At 39.8% G+C, this 27321-nt stretch overlaps 1 protein-coding gene across 5 annotated transcripts in view; it reads right to left on the bottom strand.

The window, feature by feature from the left end:
* Positions 1 to 1672: 1672 nt before the first annotated feature.
* Positions 1673 to 27321, bottom strand: part of DAPK2 (death associated protein kinase 2) — a 52192-nt gene continuing 26543 nt past the window's right edge. For 2 of the 5 annotated variants that reach the window (XM_072147743.1, XM_072147741.1), the window contains 6 exons: positions 25324 to 25453; positions 23085 to 23133; positions 22968 to 22994; positions 20854 to 21006; positions 18278 to 18323; positions 15654 to 17620 (listed from right to left, as the gene is read on the bottom strand). In XM_072147743.1, the coding sequence (XP_072003844.1) occupies positions 16973 to 17620; positions 18278 to 18323; positions 20854 to 21006; positions 22968 to 22994; positions 23085 to 23133; positions 25324 to 25441 (1041 nt within the window). In that variant the 5' untranslated portion in view covers positions 25442 to 25453 and the 3' untranslated portion in view covers positions 15654 to 16972. Of the gene's footprint in view, positions 2152 to 6305; positions 6390 to 8201; positions 8292 to 15653; positions 17621 to 18277; positions 18324 to 20853; positions 21007 to 22967; positions 22995 to 23084; positions 23134 to 25323; positions 25454 to 27321 lie in introns of those variants that run through there. The other 3 variants (XM_072147740.1, XM_072147739.1, XM_072147738.1) reach the window with 3 other exon arrangements.

Below are 27321 nucleotides of genomic sequence, written 5' to 3'. Positions count from 1 at the left end.
AAATTAAAACCTGCACAAAAAAAATGTTATTTTGCCATCTTCTGACGCTAATAACTTTTTTATACTTCATTCGACGGAGCTGTGGGTGGTGTAATTATTTTCAAATGTTTGCTCTCATTTTTAGGACTGTACAACCCTCTGATCACTTTTTATAGATTGTTATATATTTTTTAAAATGGCAAAAAAAAGTGCCATTTTCGACTTTGGGCACCATTTTCCATTACGGGGTTATAACGCAGTGAAAAACTTTATATATTTTGATAGATCGGGTATTTTTGGATGCGGCGATACCTAATGTGTTTACGAGTTTTACTGTTTATTTATCTTTACCATATATCAGTTCTAGGGAAAGGGTGGTGATTTGAATTTTTAGGTTTTTTTATTATACATTTTTTTAAACTTTTTATATTTTTATTTTTCCTATTATTCAGACTCCCTAAGGTACTTTAACCCTGGGTTGTCTGATCAATCCTACCATATACTGCAATACTACTGTATGACGGTATATAAGGATTTTTCTCCTCATTCATTACAATCGAACATTGTAATTTTTTGAACCCGTCGGTAGCTTTGCTGTCGGTAATTGGCGATCGGTGCTAGCAATATGCAGCAAAGACTTACCAGCTATGAAGATGGCTCAACCTGTGAGCCCTCTCCATGCATCCGTACCTGACGTGTGACATAATATTACATCACGTGTCATAAGGAGTTAAAGAAAATCAAGCAGTCAGAAAAAGTAAAAAAAAAAAAAAATACAGAATTTTATGTTTTATACGTGGTTGATTTCCTTTAAGGAGAGCATCCTCAAGGGGTAGTGCAGGGTACTTGCTCTACATACCGAATTGATTTCCTTTAACTCTCCTTTCACTGGGCTAGCAGAACAGCTTCAAATGCTCTGCCATCAACTCAGACACTGTCTGCTGTATATCTATGAAAGACTTCGAAAGAGTTCTAAGGCACGCTTTTATTCACAAGATAATGTGGGAAAGCTACTGGCATCTCGCATTAAAGGAAAATCAACCACCGAAAAATAACAAAAAAGGCTAGTAATACTCACCTCCGTCCCTCTTCACCTTGATCCCGGCGCTGCCTGTCACTAAGCTTGACACGCAGGGAACACCTACAAAACAAACATGGAAAGCAGAGGTTTGCAGGGCGTGCATAATAAGCAGCCCACAGCGCTGGACATCTTGTCTCCGCGCTCCATGCTGCTAATTATAACTTTGTTTTCTCGGTGAACCGGGCGTGGGAGAGGGAGGCATCTATCAAGCAGGAGATGAGAATTCATGCCTCTCCAACATGGGAGAGGGAGGATATGTGAATTCATGCCTCTCACTTGATGTCACCTCCATCTCTCTGCATGGAAGAGGAAGGTGCGGGGGCGTGCATAATTAGCATCCTGGAGCACCTGACATCGCATCCCTGAGCTCTGGGCTGCTTTTTTATAAGTCCCTTTTTTAGGTGATCCTGGCGTGTCAAGAATACCAAAGACCACTGACGGGATCAAGATGAAGAGGAGAGTAGGTGAGTATTTTCAGTGTTTTTTTTTTTACTTTAATTAACTGACTGGTTAATTTCATTTAATCATTGATTGATCAAAAGCTTTATTGGCTTTTGGAAAATGAACCTGTCTAAAAGGCATGTTTTATGGCTTTATATACCTACACAGATGTGGTACTGCAGATATTTTATATATTGACACATTAAAAAGCATTATAAACTGTTACAAATAACGGAAGATAGAATACAATTTCTATAAAGAAACACTTTCACAAATAATTCCGTCAATAGTAATAAGACTACTGGTAAGTGCCCAATGAGTATGTTAAATAGAGCACAGCATTGTAATGTAAACTCTTCTGCTCATCTAGGTCCTCTATAGTTTTTGTGTACAGGTGAACATAGAATATACTGTGGTTCTTTGAATCACATTGTCTTTTGTGAGGAAGTAAATGTTAAATGTGCAGTATGAATCTGAAATTTTATTCAGTATCATCTACATGCACAGAATCCTGCATTGTCCATAACCAGGGGCACAGGCACGGTACTCCCGCTCTAGGTGAAGTTTTCTCAGGATACACTGCTTCTTCTTCTCGTCCGAATTCTTTGCCTTCCTTCTGTATCATCCTCTACATCACTTGCACAGTTTCTCTAAAATGAAACACACCAGGACAACAATTTAATTTGCTGACTTCATTAATGTACTTAAATAATAGCTAAATAGTGATTTGTAATGTTTGAGTATACATAGATAACCATGACATAGAGATGAAGGTGTATATGAAATGTGGGACTGTGAGGAATTTAGAGGAACAGTAGACCAAGTGGACATAATATCCAGGTTTGGAGTCGGTGGAGGATTTGCAAAGCTAGCTCTTGATAGGACATGGAAGACCAGATGATGGGCAATAAGAGTGTGGTTTAAGGGACAGGAATCCTATGTTGTGGTGGGGCTTGACTGGTTGGGGGTAACTGGTGGGGAGCGAAGAGATAGGGACAAACTGTTGGAGAGGACAAGGGATAGGACATACTGTTACATACAGTGGCTACAGAAAGTCTTATATAAACAGGTGTGTGCCTTTTCTAATCAAGTTGGACAGCTGGACTCCAGTGAAGGAGTAGAACCATCTCAAGGAATATCAGAAGGTAATGGACAGCATGTGAGTTAAATATGAGTGTCACAGCAAAGGGTCTGAATACTTATGACTATGTGATATTTTAGTTTTTCTTGTTTAATAAATGAACAAAAATATATTCATTTGTTTTTTTTTCTGTCAAGATGGGGTACAGAGTATGTACATTAATGAGCAAAAAAATAACTAATTTTTTGGATCTTACCAATTGGCTGCAAACAAAGAGTGAAAAATTTAAAGGGGTCAGAATATTTACTAATAACCACTGTAACTGCTATCATCAGTTCCACTTCTAAAATGTACTGCTGTTTAAGGTCTATTGATTGATTAAATAAAAACTGTTACCATTGCCTGAACTAAAACTAACCCTACTGCCATTATTTTACTCGCACTGGTTGCTACTTAATGAGCTTGTCTTGAATCCCAGGAATTACCACAAATCAGTCACTGGATGTAGTGGTGCACAATCTTAGCCTGAGAAAACAATTCTGCCTATCAAGACCAACTTGGACACAGGCAGCATGTAGGATAAGAGAAGTGTTATCAGTTTTGGTTTATTTATACCCCGCTACAAACTCATTGCCACAAATTCTTCATGAGGAAACATTTTTAAGCCAAATATGTTTGGGCTACTCCACAACAACACTGAAAGATTCAGACTGATATCCTATTGGGGATATCTGCCTGTGCTAACAGCAGACACTGAAATTCGTAAAACGGGCATAAATTAGAGCAATGTCCGGCAATGAAATGGCTTCAAAAACATTTGTGCTAATATCTTCTATTATGCTACATACTGTTAAGCATACTGGTAGTCCAACTGGTTTGATAAATCAAGTTCACTCCTCAAGGTCTATTAATTGACACCAGAAATAAATGTTACCATATATACTTGAGTATAAGCCTAGTTTTTCAGCACAAAAAATGTGCTGAAAACCCAAACTCGGCTTATACTCTAGTAAAAAAATATAGGTTTTACCAGGTTTTTGTGGTAAAATTAGGGGCCTCGGCTTATACTTGGGTTGGCTTATACTTAAGTATATACAGTACAGGCGGTCCCCTACTTAAGGACACCCGACTTACAGACAACCCATAGTTACAGACGGACCCCTCTGCCCACTGTGACCTCTGGTGAAGCTCTCTGTATGCTTTACTATAGTCCCAGACTGCAATAATCAGCTGTAAGGTGTCTGTAATGAAGCTTTATTGATAATTCTTGGTCCAATTACACCAAGAATTTTGAAACTCCAATTGTCACTGGGGCAAAAGAAAAAAAATTGTCTAGAACTTCCATTATAAAATATACAGTTTCGACTTACATACAAATTCAACTTAAGAACAAACCTCCAGACCCTATCTTGTATGTAACCCGGGGACTGCCTGTACTTTATTTTTCTGGACAGCTTATAGAAAAATCAGGGACAGCTACATTTTTTACAGACATTCTGGAAAATGATTGTGGAAGATAATGAATAAGAACAACACATGCTCACAGAATCAATATTGACTCATTTATACCCATATAGATCATTATATTTACAAAAAATAATATTTAACTACACAAATTCCTACAGCATCAAAAAGTCACAGACTAATCAATTATTTTTGAGGACACTGAAAAGATTCTCTTATTTTGACATATTTTCCAGGCATTTATGGATAGCTACCATGCCTACTCACATATATGATAATGTATACAGTAGGTCACTGTATTTTACCTAGATATTTGGAATACATTTTTGGAGGTTAAAAATACAAACGTAAAGAAGCCATTCCTTTCTCTGCAGAAATCTTTGTGGATAGAATGAAAATGACTAATGTAAGGGATAAAAACATATTCTATATCGTTTCATGAAATGTTCACTAATAGACCAGAAGATGCGTGGGTGTTTTCCCTTCAGTAATTAAAAGTTGTTTATGATTGACTTCATTAATGAGGTAATTTCGAGCAAAAGCCACTAATATTTTTCAAATCTGAGAAGACATACGAATGTAAAAATGACATATAAAAACCAGCAATTTTGCGATACCTTATATAGTCTAGGGCAGTGATGGCGAACCTCTGGCACTGGTGCCAGAGGTGGCACTCAGAGCCCTTTCTGTGGGCACTCAGGCCATCAGCCCAGGACAGAGTACACCAAACAGGACCAAATCCATTAAATTTTCCCACAGTCACAGGCAACTTATAAGATGTTGCTCTCAGTACTATTTTACAGCGACACTTCATTGACTGTTTGGAACTGCTTGAAAAGTGAGAAGGTGTTGACAGAACTGCATTATCTTTGGAGCTCATCCTGCTGGACCCACCATTCTTCCTGTACAGAGAGACCCGGGAGGGAAGCTACAATGATAGTCTGAATTTGCCCACCTTCTTTCAACTGTATTGGTGGCCTCAGGCGGCTGATACAATTAAAAAAGTGGAAGAACAGGTAGCAATAAGTTACTGCTTAAAATGGCACGTTGGCACTTCACGGTAAATAACTGGACTTTGGTTGTAGTTTGGGTACTCGGTCTCTAAAAGGTTCGCCATCACTGGTCTAGGGCTTCACAGCTTATTAAAGGACTAAGGTGATGAAATAATGGTACTGAAGGGTGACTGAAAAGTGTGGGATAACCTTCCTTCAGGCTCTCTTACCAAAGACAGTGGTAAGTGATTGTTAAAATGCGTCTTTCCACTCCCAAATCATCCCACATGTAGAATCAGCAATATGTAGGGCACCTTATGAGCCACCCAGACATACCTTTCTTGTTTTCCATCAATCTGTAATATGCTGGTTAATGTTTGGAGCTTTAGGGCAGGGTCATGTTTCCTGTTTTTAATTTATATCTTGCCTGTCACCACCCAGTGCTATCTTTTTACATGATCAATAACTGCCAGGAATAAGGTGTTTAAACAAGAAAAGGGATTCACAATTAGGCACGATCCTGCCTAATTTGCATACATTTGCATACAGATAAAAACATTGGGGCAGATTTATCAAGCAGTCTGAAAGTCAGAATATTTCCAGTTGCCCATGGCAACCAATCACAGCTCAGCTTTCATTTCACCAGTGCTCATGAATATTTTAAAGGGGAGCTGTGATTGGTTGCCATGGGCAATTGGAAATATTCTGACTTTCAGACTGCTTGATAAATCTGCCCCATTATCTCTAAAATGACAGATTACTGGGAATTGGAAAGGATATTTCTACACATCTTATGATGTGCTGTATACAATAGAGCCTTATTGTAATTGTGAGATAGTTTTGGATCTGGAAGACTCCCTATAATGTATACATATATATATTTATACAGCTATATAGAGGCGGTCCCCTACTTAAGAACACTCGACTTACATACGGCCCCTAGTTACAAACGTACCTCTGGATATTGGTAATTTCTTGTACTTTAGTCCTAGGCTACAATAAACAGCTATAACAGTTATCACAGGTGTCTGTAATGAAGCTTTATTGTTAATCCTGGTTCTTATGACAACCCAACATTTTTAAAATCCAATTGTCACAGAGACCAAAAAAGTTCTGGCTGGGATTACAATGATAAAATATACAGTTCCGACTTACATACAAACTCAACTTAAGAACAAACCTACAGACCCTATCTTATATGTAACCCGGGGACTGCCTGTATATGGTTCTAGCTGTAGATGTAAGTACACTATAAAATAACAATTACCATCACAATTTTTTCTTCATTAAGAACTTTCTTCTTAAGGGAGCGACTCAGGTGATTGCAAAGGGATACAACACTGTAAGACAACTGGGAAGAGAATGCACATAGAAGAGAATAATTCACCATTAGTAGGTAATAAGGCAATTTTTGAAATGATTCTCACATACAATAATAGTGTTAGGTAGAGGAACGGCGGCTGAATTGTGATATTGGTAATATTGACACTTTATTGACACAGACGAGCGGCCACAGCGCTTATCTGACAAATGATAGGAAATGTCCTTTAGTTTGGGAATCATGCAACCAGATCACTGCCCTCAGTACGGCCATGTGAATGAGCCCCAAGTGTTAGTTTACACAGCCTTGTTTGTACAGTGTTTTGTTTAATACGCTAATCTAGTTTAAATTGTGAAGTATATTCATTTTAGTATATATTCCTAATTACAGACATAATAGCGGTCTCAAATGTCTGTAAAGAAATATGGTGACTGCTGCCAAACCATTGCCTTTCTTTGTCAAACTGACTCTTTACTTCACCCAAAAAATTAGTACTCATAGCTTATACAATGCTAGTTAACGGGAACCTACCAGATTATTAAATTACAGATAAGAGGCCGAGGCAGGCAGGAGGAATCTATCATCAGATCCACTTCTGATAGTAGATTCATCATGGTAGGTTTCCTTTAATATACCAAAATGTGCTGAAATATCTGAATTTAATATTTATAACTGTAGATAAAGTAGGAGAAATTACTCACATTTGTTACATAAACTGTAACTGCATTATCACATAAATTGCGAAAGCGCCATTCATGTAGGCCTGAGTTTGTGAAAATAAGCCCTTCTAGAATGTTGCTCAATCTCACAGAGCCATGTCACCTAATCTCTTTATTTGTCTGGGTTCTCAAAGTTTTTTCTTAAATGCAGGACGCATAAATACGCATGTATTTTTTTTAAGCCACCAAAGCTTTATGATTGTGATCAATAAAAAGCATTACAACAGATTAATGGCACATCCACCCTCATGGGAATTTAGCAGCAGTTTTTGTGACCCTAGTTAAAAATGCAACAAAAAAGCTAAAATCCAGCTAAAATTATTGCAACTTAAACACTAGTTAACCCTTTGTTACTTTTATGTCTAAAGCATTTCCTGCATATAGTCATCTGATAAATAAGCTGACATTTCACACTTTGACCCTCCAGATGTAATCAGAACCGAATAGTTCTTGTTGAGTTAAAGCAATTAGCCCTAATCTCAGGGTGGGGCTTGTACTACTTGCACTTGGCACATTTTGTTTCCTTTAATTGTTAAAGCTTTCATGCCTGAAAAAGTATCTCATATGCCAATGAAATTTAATGTAATATAGTTTTCATATAAATGAAATATAAAAGGTTAATAATAGGCTGTATGTGTATTCGGATAAAGTTCAGTGCCTGGTTAGGCTTAAATCCTAAAAATGTTGAAATTCCTGTTAAAGGGTCAGACATTGACTTTGAAGGTAGTTACCTCCACATATGTTGCACTAGGAGAGAGAGAACTTGGATTAGGGCTACAATTTTATTTTGCTAGACAAATATTAGTTTACTAGTGCATCCAAATTTTTGTTCCTGTGTCTGTTGCCTTCATGATCCAACTTTTGCCTGCAGTCCAGGACTGATCTGCTTGTTCCTGACACAATTTGCTTCAAATGGTCAACATGTTATCGGTACAGACCCAGCAAGCTACACTGAACCTTGTCCCAGCAATGTGGGACAAAACTTTAACTGACAATATAAGCTATATTTTGGATTTTATCAAAGATATGGAACTAGTTCTTATACATAAATCGTATAAATAAAGAGATGTCAAATTCTTTTTCAAAAGAAATTACAGCCACTTGTTTGGTGGGAGTGTATTACCTTCCAGCGTCTCCGAATATATTGCTTTCTTAAATTCTCCAAGTTGATAATAGACTTTTTTCGTACAAGAACTTGATTCTTATCTTTTGGCTGTAAGGTAAAGATGGAATGTCAACATTTAGTCATTTATATTGAGGAAATAACAGATAAATATTGCAGGGGTCAGGTGAGAAGCAACTAAACACAGCAATATACGTAATGAGGGTAATATAAGGATTGAGAGAGTACTATGTTCTAGTAGACACAGCACATAAAGTAATATATATCACCATGGAAAGGATACTGAGGTAAATATATACTTTAATACAAAGATGTGTTACAGTATATACTATTGCTTTGGGACTTGGAAACCAACAAAGTATTGGTCTTGGGTATGAACCGCCTTTAGAAGATTAATATTGCATATGCTCCTCAGATATAGATCGAAAATTGTAAATAGTATAAGTAAAACCCATCAGATGAAACAAATCAAACTGACCACAGGAGAACTTGTTCTAAAATAGTTTTAGTGAACATTCCACAAATTATTCTTGGCTTCCTGTCCTCAGCTATGACCCTGAGGAAGCAGCTGGATCAGCTCTATTCTGTGTGCAAGTTTTTAGTACTGCAGACTAAGGCTAAGTGCACATTTCTACAGGTCGACATTCACCAGAAAGAGACCAAAATGATGCCCTTCTGGTCTCAGTGTGGCCATATTAAACACTTTTTTCTGTAGATAATTCTTTAACAGAATCTTAACACAAACAATAGATCCAGTGAACTTCCATCATTAGAACTGTCGATTAGATTTCTGGATCATTCTAAGGTAATCCTCCGTGTTACAAAGGTATTAAACAGCCATCCAATGTATGTAGCATACATGCCCGTTATGTAAAGATCATGCCTCTAGGACACCCAAATAAATACCTGAGCAACATCTAAATGCCTTACATGGTAGTCTCCATGTATATTAAGACTCCAGCTTATGTCACCAAAATTGGCCATACAATACTTTCAGGTGCACATACAAGTGAAATGTTAAAGCATTATAGTCAACCTATATATGCTGAATTACGGTATATGTGCAATATATTACATACATAAAGATGAAGTAGTCAAGGCATTGAGAGTAATGTTAATTTTACTATAAAACTAGTGCATCATTGTAAGGCTTCTTGAACAAATAACCACGTCATACTGTAACTCTTAAGTGCTGTAGAAGGGGGTAGAAAAACAGATTAAAGCGTAGTTTATATATGAATTTTCATTCAGTCTTTATAGTTTATAATAAAGTACAAGAACAAGTGTGCTGGAGCAGGACATATTACAAAGCATTGGATTACCCAATTAGATTGTACAAAACAACCAATTTACACCAATTCAAGTAAATAAACCTTACAACTATACCACTGACTTACATCTACACAGCTGCGCCACCTACATCCTAGATATTAACGTATTTTTTCACAATAAAGCTACAACATATACTGATATATAGTCTTATTTCTTCAGGGATAATCAACAAAGTGTGTAAATTGTAGATGAAGTTCTGGATGAAGTTGGAGTTGAAGATTTTCTGCACACATTTGCTGCTCCAAAATCCACGTGCGACACAAGTTCCCTTCTAAATACCTGTCATGGCCGCACAAATCCCGAATACTATGAAGAGTGCGATGGAAATGCGATCCGCAGACCCTTAGTAAATAAGCTTCAATATATTCAGGAACAAATACAACCCACCCCATTGCCTGGGATCCCAGAGATGGGGGTGGGGCAAAAAGTGCTTAAAGGCAGTCTATTTATCCTCACCTACCACCTTCCTGTGTGTTTTAAATGTTTTCGCATCCTCAGAAAGCCACTTTAAAGTTATTGCAGAGCAGGGAGCAATAGACTCCTTACCATTTGTGGTTGTGCTTTACACCAAAAGGGCTACCAGACTAAGCTTCATGGGGCCCCAGCAATATAATATTTGCCTCTAAATACAGAACTAACAAATTAAATAAGAACTATCATAAAATATAAATAAATATGTTTTTTTTTCTTAGTCAATCCACCAACATCTATAGCCTACCATATTGGAGAGTCTGTCTGATGGGAAATCCACATGAACTCTTGTTCTCCTACATCTCAGGATGAGGGATAATCACACATACTCATGGCTTGAATGATTTGTTAATTTGTACATTTGTTTGACTGCAATGGTTATCAGAAACACACAAGGTCTCTATTGGAGGGGCTGATAGATGGCAGAGGAGGACGGTGCCCAGGAATTTGTGGGTTTTTAGAGTTCCCGCTAAAAGGGAGCTCAGTGGGAAGGTGCTAGATGTCACTTGTGGCTAATACCCAGGGCATGGGCTGGTTGGCTATACAGTGGGGACAGGGGCTGGCAGGCTATATTCTGCAGGCTGGCAGGCTATATACTGGGGGCTTGCGGGGTATATACTGGGGGTATGGGGTGGTTGGCGATGTACTGGGAGACAGGTGGCTGGCTAGCAATATACTGGGCGGTATGGCTTGGCTCTCTATATACTGGGAGCATGGACTAGCTATATACTGGGGGAAGGGGGCTAGCTGGCTATATACTGGGGCAGATGGCTGGCTATATACTGGGAGAAGAAGGCTGGCTATATACTAGGAGGGTGGCTAGCTATATACTGGGTGGAGGCTGTGACAAATGCATTTTTCCACCATAGGCTCATACTCGAGTCAATAGGTTTTACCAGTTTTTTTGTGGTAAAATTAGCTATCTCTGCTTATATTTGGGTCGGCTTATACTGGAGTATATACGGTAGCTTGAAGCCATAATCTTCACCAAACTTCACTCACACAAATTGTTTTAGTTTTGAACTAGTGGATTAAAGGAAGCCAATCAAGATCTGGTATAAGTAATAGAAATATCTTTACTTCATTTAAATGCCAGTTAGAGTGACAAGCATACATGACTATAACGCACAGTCTCTCCATGTCTACATAAATGTTACTATTTTACACTATTAACCCCTTAACGACCAGGCCCTAATTAGTTTTTGAGTTTTAATATTTCACTCCCCACCTTCAAAAATCCACTTTTTTATTTTTCCATTTAAAAATCTTGTTTTCTGTGTAACAAATTGCACTTCATATTTAATACCCCATGGCGTGTACTGGGAATCGGGAAAATTCCAAATGCAGTGAAGTTGGTAAAAAAATTGCATTTGCGCCATTTTCTTTTGGGCTTGGATTTTACGGCTTTTACTGTGCGCAAATTACATGTCTACTTTATTCTTTTGGTTGGTACGATCATGGGATAATTTTTAAAATTTTGCTATCTTCTGGAGCTAATGACTTTTTCATACTTCAGTGTACAGAGAATTTTTTGTGATTTTTGATGACGTTTTCATTGCTACCATTTTGAGGACTGTATGGCCTTTTGATAATTTTTTTTTAATTTAGCAAAATGGCAAAAAAGTGGCATTCTCGACTTGCCGCTATTATCCATTACGGGTTTAAACGCTGGGAATAACAGTTATTATATTTTGATCGATCAGACATTTTGGGACGCGGCGATACCTAACATGTGTAATGATTTTTGCTGTTTATTTATATTTATATCAGTTCTAAAGAAAGGGATGATTAGAATTTTTATCCTGTTTTGGATTTCCTTTTTTTTAAAACTTTTTTTTTTCCTGTTTTCCAGACCCTCTCCAGTCAGATGTGAATTCACACCTAGGGACACTTCTCCCAGAAGCCCTAGGTGCTGGCCAAGTCCTGATGAGGTGTTTGGGACCAGCGCAGTACAGACAGAGGTTTTCTTGGAAACGTCTAGAACATTCCCCAGGCATAAATCGTGCTCTATCAACCTGCATAGGTTTACCTGCAGACTGTACGAACGGAGGCTGGAATGACTTCTGGAAGACCGCAGCCAACCAAGGCAGACATGGAAGCCGGACTAGAGGTCGCTCGTGCCGGAACTCTTCAGCTCGTTACAAGAATAACACATCTATCCGGGTGGTCAAGGTGATAAGACCACTAAGAGTAGATGGCAGATCCCGGGCAGCCAGTGCATCTTTAACCCGTGAGGTCAGTCCTTTCTTAAAGGTGGCACATAAGGCCAAATCGTTCCAACAGAGTTCAGATGCCAAGGTGCAGAACTGGACAGCTTATTCACCTTCAGATGAGTCTGCTTGGCGTAGATTCAGTAGTGCTGTTTCAGCTGAGGAGACTCGTGCTGGTTCATCAAACAGGGAAACTCTGCAGGAAAGTGGTATGGGTGGCTGTAACTAGATTATTCCAGGCCAGGGCCTTCCCAGAGAGGAGTCTAATGATGAACGCCACCTTGTAGAGCTCGCTGACAATCTGTGATGGCATTAACTCTATATGCAGCTAGCACTGGGTGATGAATCCTCTGCACAGTTTGGGATCTCCATTGTATTTATTGGGCATAGATAGTCTCAGCCTAGGCTCTAGTCACAAGGGCCTGATGTTGAGGCTGAGAGTCAAGCAGCTGTTGGAGAGCGGAAGCGACTTGGCCTAAAAGTTCTCCTTGGGCAGCAATCTGCTGCAACTCCTGGGCGACAACACCGGAAAGTTCTGCCAGTATCTGACATGGCTCCATGCCGGAGTCCATGGCCAGATCTTACTGTCAGGACTGGGAGTCTGTGGACCCTCTGGACCACCGTGGGAGATGGTACTAGCCGACACCTGGGACCGGAGTCTAAGTGGCACCTGGTCTGCACCAGAGTCCGCCGCAAAGGGGGGTGGTCTTGCTGCGGCGAAGTACCACCAGGTCGTTCCACAGGTGCGACTAGCCTACGGTGGCAGCCAAGGTAGTAATGCAGGAGACAGTCTGTAATTGGGGTGACAGTGGGAGAACAGCCCAGGAAGGCACACTAGGACTCACGTCAGGAATCGCAGGAGCTGGCTCACGGATCAGGAACACAGCAACGGACTGGCACACAGATCAGGAACACAGGAACAGACTGGCACACGGGACAACAGGATACACGGGGACTTTCTCTTCAGGGGATGGTTTGAAGATCTGGCAAGGGTCACAGGAAGAGGCCGGCACTTATAGCAGGCCATCAGCAATTATAGCCGCGCTGGCCCTTTAAACTTCTGCGAGCTGGCGCAGGCACCGAGCCGTGGGAGCCAGAGAGATCGCCGCTGGAGCCAGAAGAGATAAGTTCCACTGGGCTCTGGGGGCACAGGGAGGGACACGGGTGCGCCCACGATCTGAGGCAGGGATCACAGGAGCACCCGTGACAAGCACAGTTGTGCCAAATTCCTACAGGTTTTGTTTTTTCCTATGTTGTCCATATATTTTCCTGTGCCGTCCAAATAACAACTCCCCTTTATTTATTAAGTGGAAAAATAACAAACATACCACATTTATATAGGTTTTAACCCCTTAAGGACGCAGCCTGTTTGCAGGTTAAGGCTCGCAACTTTTTTTTGAAATTTGACCAGTGTCTCTTCCTGTGGTAATAACTTTTGAACACTGTTACTTATCAAAGCGATTCTGAGATTGTTTTTTCCCCACATGTTGTACTTCATTTTAGTGGTAAATTTTGGCTGATTAGTTTTGCGTTTATTTACAAAAAAAAGAAAAAAATGATGAATTTTTAGAAAAATTTGCCATTTTCGAAATTCAAAATCACCGCGTTTTCAGGCAGATAGATTTACCACCTAAATAAGTTGCAGAATAACATTTCCCATTTGTCTACTTTTCATTTTCATAATTTTTGAAAAGTTTGGATAATTTATTTTTACGTCACGCGGCCTACAAATCGAATAGCGATTTTCCGTATTTTCGGAATTGACTATTTTGGGGATAAATACTGTTTGAAATCAAATTTTACATATTTAGCAACAAAACCCCCTATATAACAACCCATTTTCAAATCTGCACCCCACAAACTATCAGAAACAGCATTTACAAAGATTGTTAACCCCTTGAGATCTTCATAGTAATTGAATCAAAATGGCGGTGAAATTTAGAATGGTCAAATTTTGACGGTTATATGTTCATTTAGCCCTAAAATTTACACATTTCCAAAAGATAAAAAGAGAAAACTCACCATAAAATTTGTTCTACAATTTCCCCTGAGTGCAGCGACCCCCCACATGTGGACATTAATTGTGTTATGGGGGCACAGCGAGGCGCAGAAGGGAAGGAGCACCCTGCAGCTGCCAGGATTTTAGTTTTCTCGTTGCCCCCTTTTGAAGGCTATAAAATTTTCGCTTTTCCGTTATTTGGGCCATGTGACGGCATTTTTTTTGCGGGACGAGATGCTTTTTCCAGTGTTACCATTTTGGGGTTGGTATCACTTATTGTTGAAAATTTTGGAACTTTTTTTTGAGGTCATGAGTAGAAAAGCATCAATTCTGTACTGGATTTTTTACTTTTTTTTTTTTTCGTGTTCACCGTACAGCCTAATAATCCTGTTATCTTTATTCTATGGGTCGATACGATTACGGGGATACCAGACATGAATATTTTTTCTTATGTTTTACTAAATTTGCCAAATAAAACCCTAATGTGGGGAAAAATCTATCATTTTTGCATCGCTGTCTTCCAAGTGGCATAACATTTGTTACGTTTTTGGCTACAGAGCTGGTTGATGGCTTGTTTTTTGCGGGACATGTTGTTCTTTGCAACAATATCATTCTGGAGTACATATGTTTTGTTGATCACTTTTTATTGCATTTTTAGTGGGATATAATAGGTAAAAATCATAATTTTTGGCGGGTTTTTGACGTTTTTTTTTTACGGCGTTCATCATATGGGTTCAATAGATATTTAGTTTTATTCTATGGATTGTTACGGACGCGGTGATACTATATATGTGGGGTTTGTGTTATGATTTAGACTTTTTTGAGCGTTATATGTCTCTTTATATGTTTTGGGGCTTATGGGCATTTTTAGTGATTTATAAAGTAATTTTTTATTGAAAAACATTATTTTGTACATTTTTTACATGATCCACCATGGGATATGAACAAGCAATCATCTGATTGCTTGTTCTTGATAATACTCTGCAATACTAATGTATTGCAGGGTATTATCAGTGCCAGCCTATGCAGATGCATAGGCTGACACTTTGCCTTTAAGATGACGTCACAGACGCCATCTTAAAGGTAAACCCTCCAGGCTTCTCTGGGGTCCCGATCGGACCCCAGAGGAGCCAAAACAGCGATCGGCCCCCCCGAAAACGGTGTGGGGGGGCCGATCGTGGGGTAAAGACCCCCAGAAGGCAAGTTAAATGCCGCGGTCGCGTTGACCGCGGCATTTAACGGGTTAAACACCCGCGATCGGAGCCCACTCCGACCGCGGGTGTTAGCCGGGGATGCCAGCGGTAAATTACCGCTGAAATCCCGCGGCTAACGATGCCGGTTCGGCTGCTATGCAGCGCTGAACCGGCATCGCTCTGCGCCGTAGCTGTACTGCGCTGAGCGCTAATCGTCGGAAGCTGCGCAGTACAGCTACGGCGCGGAGCGCTAAGGGGTTAAAATTTAACTCTTTCATTCAAAAGAAAAAAATTCTTAGTTTTGCCATATTCTAATGCCGATAATGTTTTTTCTTATTTTGATAGATCAGACATTTTTGGACACTGTGATACCTGATTAAGATTTCATTCATTTTTATATGTTTTCTAGGGAAATTGGGGATTAGAATTTTTATATTTTTCAATTTTTTATATATATTTTTTAAAACATTAAAAATGTTTAGAACATTCTTTTTTTATTATTTCAGACCTTCTAGTGAACTTTAACCCTGGTGGGGACTGATCACTGATATAATATACTCAATACAACTTTATTGCAGTCCGGCAGCCTGTAACAAAGATATTCGAAGGAAGTTTTTAACAGGTTCCCAGCCGTCATTGCATCCATCGTCACCCTGCTGGTCACAGGAGGCATCGACCAGCATTTAAATATGGTGGCACTGATGAGTTTTCTGCAACTGTGTCCATTCAACTCTTACTGCGGTAGGACATATACAATCATATAGTAGTAAAGAACTGGGGAAAGTAGAAAATTCACCACCTTTACCAACCCCAACAATTTACATCCTTTAATAGCCATTCTCCCAAAGGTGGAATTATTTCTACAGCCACTACTATCATTATCTTCAAATCTCTACTATTATATGGACAGCGTCTGTTTCAGTGCAGGGCCACCCATCTGAAGGTAGAGAGTCTAAATAGCATAGCTTCACGGTAGATTAAGCATTTAATAAGCTATTGTGGTTCTCTGCTATCATATGAGTGGCCTGCCCTGGCTTTGCCCATCTGACAGTAAAGATCACAAAATAATTATACTTATTATATTGATTAAAGTGGCAGCCATAGAGAAATTTACAACTACGTCAGAATCAGCGGAGTGGTACCCCTTAAAAGATGAAAAGAGTTGTAGTTGATGGATCCAGTGAAAGGTCATATTCAAAAAGTTGCTGTTGGCACCTACTTTTTAAGGTTACAGATTTCTACTCTAGTTCTTGTTCCTGAGGTATTAAACATTCTAAATGTAGTTTTCATGGTAGAGTCAGTGAACCCCTGTTCACATTGATTGACCCCACTTAAGTTTGTGGGTTTGTAAATGTTAATCTACTATATATGAACACTCAAGATATTGGATAATCAAGGTATTGTACATACAAGGTATTGTACATACTCTGTTGTAATAAATACATAAAAAATAGATTCTACTTTGTAAACAAAATATCTACTATATTTGAATGTAAATGATTGATTATACAGATATTTCTACATATGAATATATATATGCATTTATGAACACATTTATCAAGGGGCCTATTGCAATCTAGAGTTTATGTTTCTGAGATTTAGTTGTTCCAAAAGGTCTTCATTGCATGATCCATTCAGAAGATTCATGAAAGACTCACTTATATCTCTGTTGAATACAGAACCAAAGTTTCCACATTCATAACCCACATTGCTTCCTTGATATTCCCCTACTAATTCCTGTATCATTCTAAGGTCCTCTGTAAGTTCTTTGCTCAGAGCTTCATATCGTGACTCTAGATCAGTATACCTTGCAGCAACACTTTCTAAATTGTATTCTACATAGCGGATGTCCTGTTTAAGGTTCTTCTTCATAGACTCCACTTTACGACACTCATAGCGGAGCTGGGAAAGACTGTGCCGTACATTCTCATTCTCTTCTTTATACCAACTCTCTTTTTCATTGTAGATTGATATTAGGGCTTCTACATCCTCCTGTAGAGAATCATAGTTTGTAGCCAATGAATTGAGCATTTGATCTGCACCAGTCAAGTCCTCCACTACTTGTGCAAAGCGCTCAAAATTAACATAAGTGTTGTTAGGTGGCATGCTGGAGTGAGACTTCATGGTATATTCCTTCAGTCTTTTAGCCTTCAGTTTCCGCATGGCTGTCCTCTTGGTGTCATGAATTTTTTTCTCTTCTTTGGATTGAAGTGTCTTAAAGTAAAAAGGAGACATAAATACCAGAACAAGTCTAGAAGTGGTTCTGAAAACTTGGGTGCACAAACTCATGCTGAGTTAGGAATCCATAGGCATCTTCATGGAAAGAAGATTACATGGCACACAAGGTCATGCACTTTCACTTGTGAATAGGTCAGTAGGAATCCACTTCTTTGGGTCAGGGTGTAAGAAAGTGAGGCTTCCACAGACACAGCAAAACAGTGACCAATTGAAATAAGTATCAAATCACTGACAAAACAGATGATAAATTACATATTTTAAATTAGTTACAAAATCACTGATATAATGGAAAATGGTTAAAACTTAACATTTAATTTGTGTTCCTTTAATTGTATCAAAGAAGCCCTCCAATATATACTATATATATCCACTGATACTACATCCAATAACCCTACACAACAATGTATCATGCTTTTAACCATTTCCGTTATATATCAGTCTTTTAGTAGAGTATTATAGTTGCATTTTATCATGAATTCACCATATTGATTAAATTAGTTAGAAACATAAATGCAAGTGCCATACAAGTTTACAACACTCAAATCCTAACAATATTAAATAGCTGGCTGCTTGATGGTATCTTACATGCTACTCATCACTCTCATGCACGGATAACAAGATTGTTACACTTACTGTTATCCATGGGTGTGAAAGAGCTTCTTGGATAGTGAGACGTTTCCTAAAGAAAATATTAATACAGATTTTGAATGACAATATAAAGAGGGGCACCCTAGAATGTAGTTTTATTTAAGTGATCTATCCTATCTAACATGAACTAACTCACTAATTACTCACCCGCTGCACTAGTCACAGGCACATATACACTTGAAGTACACATAACAGTTGCAGTTCATATTTTTTACCATCCTTTGTACTAGACATATTCATTTTTTTTTCAATTGTTTTCATAGGAACTTTCGACCCTCTTGACCTTTTCTACCTTTTGCCACATTTCAGGCTTCAAACAGTTTTTGTGATTTTTTTTTTGAAGAATCAACAGCAAGTGGGACACAATTGTAAAGTGGAACAAAATTTATTTATTGGATATTTTAAACTTTTGTAAAAAATAATAAACTGAAAAGTGGGACGTGCAATATTGTTCAGTCCCTTTACTTTCGGTGCAGCAATCTCACTCCAGAAGTTCAGTGAGGATCTCTGAATGATCCAATATTGTCCTAAATGACTGATGATAAATATAATCCACTGTGTGTAATCAAATCTCCATATAAATACACCTGCTCTGTGATAGTCTCAGGGTACAGTCACATGTTGCAGTTAAAACTGCATCACAATCAGTTTTGAGGTGGTTTTAGGTGCAGTTTCTTATTTTCACAAGTGAAAGATATTACCTCAACAGGTGAATGACATTTGTTGTACAGAATCCCCCCCCCCCCCCCAGTCCCCGTAGAGCATGGTACATACACTGCCAAACAGTTTTTGTATTAAAAAAAATCAGTTTTACAGAAAATAAGATAATTTATATATTATCTTTCAAGCCATGTGCTCTGTGACCAGTCTATTTGTCCCCTGGGAGTGGCTGAAGAGGCACAATTCCCCCCCCTCCTTCACAATAGGGAAACCGCTCCTCCGTGTGTAATTTTTTAAATTTATAATACCGCCCCTCACCTGGAATACTGACGTCCCCTGCCTCATCCCCCCTGCAGATGTCATCAATCGCTGACTGCATCAGCCATTCTCGCGTCTGCACAGTCAGCCCCTTGCAGAATGTGTGGCGGGACAGGCCCAGATGAGGCGGAGCTAGCGCAAGTCTCCACTTTCATCAGTCTTGTCTAAAGTTTGCCACAAGCCACCTGGGAGACACCAAACATGTGGAAGAAGGAGCTCTGGTCAGATGAAACCAAAATCAAACTTTTTGGCCACAATGCCAAACAATATGTTTGGCGTAAAAGCAACAGAGCTCATCAACCTGAACACACCATACCCACTGTCACACATGTCATGGAAGCATCATGGTTTGAGCTTTTCTTTTAGCAGGGACAGGGTTAAAATGGATGGAAAGATGGATGGAGCCAAATAAAGGACCATTCTGGAAGAAAACTTATTGGAGTCTGCTAAAGACCTGAGACAGATCCCAAACATAAAGTAAAATCTACAATGGAATGGTTCACAAATAAATGTATCCATGTATAAGAAAGCCAAAGTCCAGACGTGAATCCAATTGATAATCTGTAGAAAGAGCTGAAAACAGCTGTTCACAAAGGCTCTCCATCCAACCTCACTGTGCTCAAACTGTTTTCCAAGGAAGAATCGGAAAGAATTTCAGTCTCTTGGTGTGCAAAACTGATACAGACGTGATACCCCAAGCCACTTGCAGTTGTAATAAACTTGGGGCCAAATTATATTTCAAGCCCCACTTTTCAGTTTATTATGTTTTACAAAAGTTTAAAATATGCAATACATTTCATTCAACATCACTATTGTGTCCCAATTCTTCACCAAAAAAATTACAGTTTTTTTATCTTTATGTTTGAAACCTGAAATGTGGTACGGCGGGCAACGGCCGTCTGAATGTAGCCTAAAGGTTTATAATTATTTATCCTTATCTCTTTGTACTTTTTTTGCCAGAGTTCTTGACTAATTTGCTTAATTTGACTTGACACTTACAATTTCTTGAACAACCAGCCTTTTTAATATAAACCTCAACACATCACTAACACACCAATAGCTTAACAGCTGACCCCCCTATGATATGGTCCTTAGGTCTATTACACTCTAGTTTGGATATCACTAAATCCTATACATAGCTCTAATTACTGATTCTCTACTTCCATAAATGGCAAGGCAATAATTACAATCTGGGAATGTTACATGCGGCACAAGCTTAGATCTAAAATAAAATGTTAATTTGCCGGATAATTACTTTTCAGTTTTTTATGCCCTTTCCTATTGTCTCAAGGAATTAAATAATTAACTTCACAAAGGATGTATTTCATGTGGTTTTACCAATAATAAATTCTTTGCTATCCAAATAGTTATTTTCCACCCCATGGACTTCATTCTGCCCCCAACAATGACGGGTGTTGATAGATAGCACACATTTGCCTTACACGCTAGACCCAAAAATGTTACATACCAGTGTTTAGGAAAACTAAATAAAACGTCTTCTAGGAAACTATGCAGGCAACCCACATTATTTGTTTATTTTACTAAATAACTTTATATAAACATGTTTTGTCATTGTTTGTCACCTTGTGTCCTTCACAAGCAGCTTCCTGATGAAGTCTTTAGCCAAATCACTCGTATGACTGAAGAATTCTTCATCAAACTCATAGTTTACTGCTGAAATGTTGGAAAGTGTCTCCTGTTTGTTCTCTCCCAAGAACGGGGATGCTCCACTTAACCTGGATGATAAAAAAATCACACTGAAAATGGACAGTAAATTAAAAAAGATTATAGTATCAAGAAAGACCACACTGGTCGGTCTGTCTGTCCATGTGTCTATCTATCTATGTACACTAGGGCACATTTACTAAAAACAGTGCACTATGTGAAGCTTGGCGCCTGTTCTTCATGAATTTGGTGCTCCCTGCCCTGCCCCGACAGAGTGACCAACTTATTTTGGTGCACAGCACAACTGTGCGCCAGACCATTTCAATGACGAAATTTGTGTTGCATGAAGATCAGTGCAGCTACGATGCAAAAGGGTCACGTGTGCCACATATGTGGCGTGGACACTTCTTAAAAACATTTGCAAGCAGTTTGCACATGAAAGAACGTGCAAAGTCCGACAGAAAACTGGAGCAGTGATTGACTGTATAGTTACATGTAGAACCTGCCCTACAATCAGCGGACGGATGGAGGACCATCTACTTGCTTTAGATTCTGATCTAATATTAACTTGATTCTAGTGGACACTGTTTCATGTGCTTGTACAGGCCAGACATTTCAGGATGTTCTAAGTTGTACAAAGTCAGGAAGCAAAATCCACTTATATTGTCTCTTGTTTCCTGTCTGCCAACAAGTTAAGGGTCTGAGAGCTGCTTGCATGATGTCATGGGAATCAGCAAACAAGCAACACTTACACAATTAAGTATTAAACACTTAATTTATATTAGCTTCCTTTCCAATCTATTAGGCTACCAATGAATAGTAGTTTTATTGAACTGTTTGATTTGCTCTTTAATATATGTTGCAGAAGTCAACAATTTAAATCACAGCTGTAAAGTTCTTTTTTCACAGCTCAACAGCTCTTGGGAGTAGAACGACTTTGTCTATTATCCTGATTACCTATGTAAGCAGTGTATTTGCTATCCTCTTCAGTTTAGCCCGGCTCTTGCACTAGGTCCTCTTCTGGCTTTTCTGGTCTTTCTTATGAACAGTACATTTGTAAACTAGATTCCGAGTGATATGGGGGAGGGGCTGCTACTCCCTGCTCACAGAGACTGTGCCTGTGCTCTCTGTGTGCAGTACTAGAGTTGAGTGTGTCCAAATCTGTGGATACAGATGTCTTCTACACAGAATAGTGAGGTGTAAGATCTCCCCTGTTCATTATGAATGAAGTCTCTTCATTCCCTTCAATCCAGCCTGTGATTCTACAGAACTTTCTCTGTCTCTTTCTTTACCTCACGCTGCAGCCCTCCCCCATCTTGTACTCCACACTATCAGCACTGTGCAGATAAGCTATTAACCCTTAGTGCTCACACGGTACAGACTATATACTTCATGTAACTGTTTTACTTATGATTTCTAAGTCCAATCATAAGAAATCAAACAGCACTCCTTATCATGATCAATGGGGTCTGTAAATGAAGTCGGGGTGCCCGCCGCTGTTGGTCCCTGTTGCAAGGAACCACCATGGATCAGGAAACGAAGAAAGCTACAGCACTCCTTTTAAATCCAGTGAAAAAACAAGGTGTTCTTTAGTCAGAGAATGATGGATTTAAAAGAAGTGTTGTAGCTTTCTTTCCTTACTTATGATTTCTACAACTTTTTACATGTTCCATGTTCCTGCATGTGATAAAAGCTGACAGGCTAGTCACCATATACATCCTGGATGTGCACTATGCAGTGGATTTTACTTTAAGAATGACCACAAGGCATCATGGGATCTGTGGGCAAAGTGAATTGGACTCAGCTTCAGGACAGATACAGGAGGAGGTTATTCTCTGACCACTTCGCCACTAGTAAGAAAGATTTTTGTCAAACACATTTAGAAAAGAAAATGCCATAACTTTGGAAAGAAAAGAGCAAGCAGCACAATATGGGAATTGTTCTGTTTGTTTTTAAAGGGAGAATGAAATGAGAATTTGGTAAAATCATTATAATGTTTTATGCTTTAAGTAGAGTAAAAGTTGATACTCACAATATATATGTGATCACACCAATGCTCCTAAAACAGAGAAGCATTACCCTTAGTATAACAGAGAAGGTCCTTTTGGCAATATCTTATATTTTTTGTTATAAAAAACAAAAAACTTACCACATGTCTACAGCCAGTCCCAGTGGTTCATAATTTACTATTTCAGGAGCTGAAATTTACAATATTTTGTATTACAAGAACATTTGCTTTTAGACAGACAAAAATATTGCTGCTACCAGAGACATCCTGTCCTACATGAGAGAAATAAGCACTTAGGACATTATTAAAGTCTTTAATTTACTTTCCTTTACAGCTTTGAAAATGATCTGAGTGATCTGAAAGGCAACCTTGTGTCTACTGTTTTCTGTGTATGACACACATGTCACGGTAAATGGTAACAACTAGTTAGCAATGTGTCCTTTCAATCCTGAAACTCAATGGGGCAGATTTACTTACCCGGTCCATTCGCGATCCAGCGGCGCGTTCTCTGTGCTGGATTCGGGTCTGGCCGGGATTTATTAAGGCAGTTCCTCCGAAGTTCCCTGGAACGTGCTGGAATACACCGAGCCGGGCTGAGTGAAGGTAAGTGCAATTTTCGCGACACATTTTTTCTTTAAATGCGGCGGTTTTTCTGAATCCATCGGGTTTTCGTTCGGCCACGCCCCCCGATTTCCGTCGCGTGCATGCCAGCGCCGATGCATCACAATCCGATCGCGTGCGCCAAAATCCCGGGGCAATACAGGGGAAAATCGGCGCAAATCGGAAATATTCGGGTAACATGTTGGGAAAACGCGAATCGGGCCCTTAGTAAATGACCCCCAATCAGTAGGGACGTGGGGGGAATTTATTGTATGCAGCGTATGATAAAGGCCACGCCCCCATTGTTATGGCAGATACATCAAGAGGCACAGTTCTCTTTAGCAAGTACATAGGCACGGGGCAGGAATGCCCCATACCGGCCCACTCCGCAGCCAACCGTAGCCCTCCAAACAAACATATGGTCATAAAGTTAAATAAGCTTCTATGGAGATACATTTTTAACAGCCTAAATAACAATATTACAGAATATATATATATATATATATACACTCACCGGCCACTTTATTAGGTACACCTGTCCAACTGCTCGTTAACACTTAATTTCTAATCAGCCAATCACATGGCGGCATTTAGGCATGTAGACATGGTCAAGACAATCTCCTGCAGTTCAAACCGAGCATCAGTATGGGAAAGAAAGGTCATTTGAGTGCCTTTGAATGTGGCATGGTTGTTGGTGCCAGAAGGGCTGGTCTGAGTATTTCAGAAACTGCTGATCTACTGGGATTTTCACGCACAACCATCTCTAGGGTTTACAGAGAATGGTCCGAAAAAGAAAAAACATCCAGTGAGCGGCAGTTTTGTTGGCGGAAATGCCTTGTTGATGCCAAAAGTCAGAGGAGAATGGGCAGACTGGTTCGAGCTGATAGAAAGGCAACAGTGACTCAAATCGCCACCCGTTACAACCAAGGTAGGCAGAAGAGCATCTCTGAATGCACAGTACGTCGAACTTTGAGGCAGATGGGCTACAGCAGCAGAAGACCACCCCGGGTGCCACTCCTTTCAGCTAAGAACAGGAAACTGAGGCTACAATTTGCACAAGCTCATTGAAATTGGACAGTAGAAGATTGGAAAAACGTTGCCTGGTCTGATGAGTCTCGATTTCTGCTGCGACATTCGGATGGTAGGGTCAGCAACATGAAAGCATGGATCCATCCTGCCTTGTATCAACGGTTCAGGCTGGTGGTGGTGGTGTCATGGTGTGGGGAATATTTTCTTGGCACTCTTTGGGCCCCTTGGTACCAATTGAACATCGTTGCAATGCCACAGCCTACCTGAGTATTGTTGCTGACCATGTCCATCCCTTTATGACCACAATGTACCCAACATCTGATGGCTACTTTCAGCAGGATAATGCGGCATGTCATAAAGCTTGAATCATCTCAGACTGCTTTCTTGAACATAACAATGAGTTCACTGTACTCAAATGGCCTCCACAGTCACCAGATCTCAATCCAATAGAGCATCTTTGGGATGTGGTGGAACGGGAGATTCGCATCAGGGATGTGCAGCCGACAAATCTGCGGCAACTGTGTGATGCCATCATGTCAATATGGACCAAAATCTCTGAGGAATGCTTCCAGCACCTTGTTGAATCTATGCCACGAAGAATTGAGGCAGTTCTGAAGGCAAAAGGGGGTCCAACCCGTTACTAGCATGGTGTACCTAATAAAGTGGCCGGTGAGTGTATATATATATATATATATATATATATATATATATGTATATATATAATATTAATTTATCTACATTATACACATACCTACAAATTCTGGTGTGCCAAATATATTCTTAAACTCCACCCCATCTTCAATTTTATGTGCCAGACCAAAGTCAATGAGCTTTATATGGGGAACTGCAATTTCTTTATCCAACAGCATAATGTTTTCTGGCTGAAAGAAAAGAACATAATCACACAAGAGTGAAGACCTCTCATAGAGGAACAAAAAGTTAAAAATTCCCAGGGGCATGTCAATTGTTGTATTCAGGGTCCTCCATCTGATCCTTAAATGGTCATATGGAGATGTTGCTGCCTTTCCCCCACTGGAATAACATAAATTGGCCCGGTTCGCAATAAAATAGGTGAAGATATAGAATAAATGCACACAGAAATATAAATGCTGGAATCTATGATGAAGATCAAAATTAGAGAACAATGTATAATCATTAGAATTTTTCATAAATAATATAATCTGTACCGATCAACATTTGATGGATTTTTTCTTGTAAGGGCTGCACCATGCCCCTAGAACAGTGTTTTGCAATATAACCAAAGTATATCAACAAAAAAACTTTCAAAAAACTGGATGATAATAGTAAGAGCACAGCAAAGAGAAAGATGATAATTACATTTTCTGAAGGTTACTGTCACGGGCTCCCCTACGATCCATGTCACGGAACGCGGGTTCACCCGTGCCCCCTGTCCTGGCCCCACTACCCCTGCCCCAGCTTACCTCTCCACTCTCCTGCTGTTCTTGTCCAGACTAGGCCTCTGGAAGCGGGGGCATGTGCAACGGAGCTCTAAGATTTAAAGGGCCAGGGCATCGGTGATTGGCGTTGGCCACTTCCAGGTTGGTATTTAATCCAGCGACTCCCATCATTCCCCACCGGAACTTCAAGCCATTTCCCTGAAGAGAAAGCCATCCTGTGTATCCTGCGTTCCTGGGTATCCTGAGTTCCTGTGTATTCTGTCCAGTGTGCCAGTCTGTTCCTGTGTTCCTGATGCGTGTGCCAGCTCCTTTGTTTCCTGACATGAGTCCTATTGTGTCTTCCTGTGCTGTTCTCCCACTGTCACTCCGGGTACAGACTGTCCTACATTACTACCTTGGCTGCCACAGCGGGCTAGTCACACCTGTGGAACGACCTGGTGGTACCCCGCCGCAGCAAGACCATCCCGCTTTGCGGTCGTCCAGATGGTCCACAGACTCACAGCCCTGACAGTTACAATAGTCACTACTTAGTAGGAATTGCACAGGCCTTTGCTTTGAATGACTTCAGCACATCTGCAGACACAGGTCATCACTAGTCTCTCACACTGGTGGTTAACAGTGTGGCTGACACGACCATCCGTGTCGCCCACAAAAGGTGTGCAGAATAGGCTTCCCGGCTATTCTGAAACATTCCAGTAGACTCGCGTCTATGACAAACGGAACAATGCGTTCCCCACTCTACCATAGAGGGAGAGGCGTGCAGGACATTGTCGTCCTGGTGCAGGCGGAGCCGTGACATCACACTGTAATGCCTGCACTAGATGCCTGACCTGATGGAAGAGGAGGAAGTCAATCCGCACAGCAGGGAAGCAGGAGAAGGTGAGTTAAGAATGATTATTTTACTGGGGTCTATATATCCTGCATACTTAGGGCTGTATATAGTGATAACTGGGGACTGTATATAGTTATTGCTTGGGGCTGTATATAGTGATTACTGAGGGCTGTATATAGTCATTGCTGGGGAACTGTATATAGTGATTGACGGTAGCTGTATATAGTAATTACTGGGGGCTGTATATAGTTATTGCTGGGGAGCAGTATATGGTAATTACTAGGAACTGTATATAGTGATTTCTGGCAGCTGTATATAGTGATTACTGGGGGCTGTATATAGTTATTAATGGGGCGCAGTATATAGTAATTACTAGGGGCTGTATATAGTGATTACTGGGGGCTGTATATAGTTATATAGGGGGGCTATATACAGTGGTTACTGAGGGCTGTATATAGTGATTGCTGGGGAGCTGTATATCATGATTGCTGAAGGACTG

The sequence above is a fragment of the Engystomops pustulosus genome, chromosome 4, assembly GCF_040894005.1.
Source record: "Engystomops pustulosus chromosome 4, aEngPut4.maternal, whole genome shotgun sequence".
In the NCBI taxonomy this organism is placed as follows: domain Eukaryota; kingdom Metazoa; phylum Chordata; class Amphibia; order Anura; family Leptodactylidae; genus Engystomops; species Engystomops pustulosus.
This window is presented reverse-complemented; position numbering and strand designations above follow the sequence as displayed.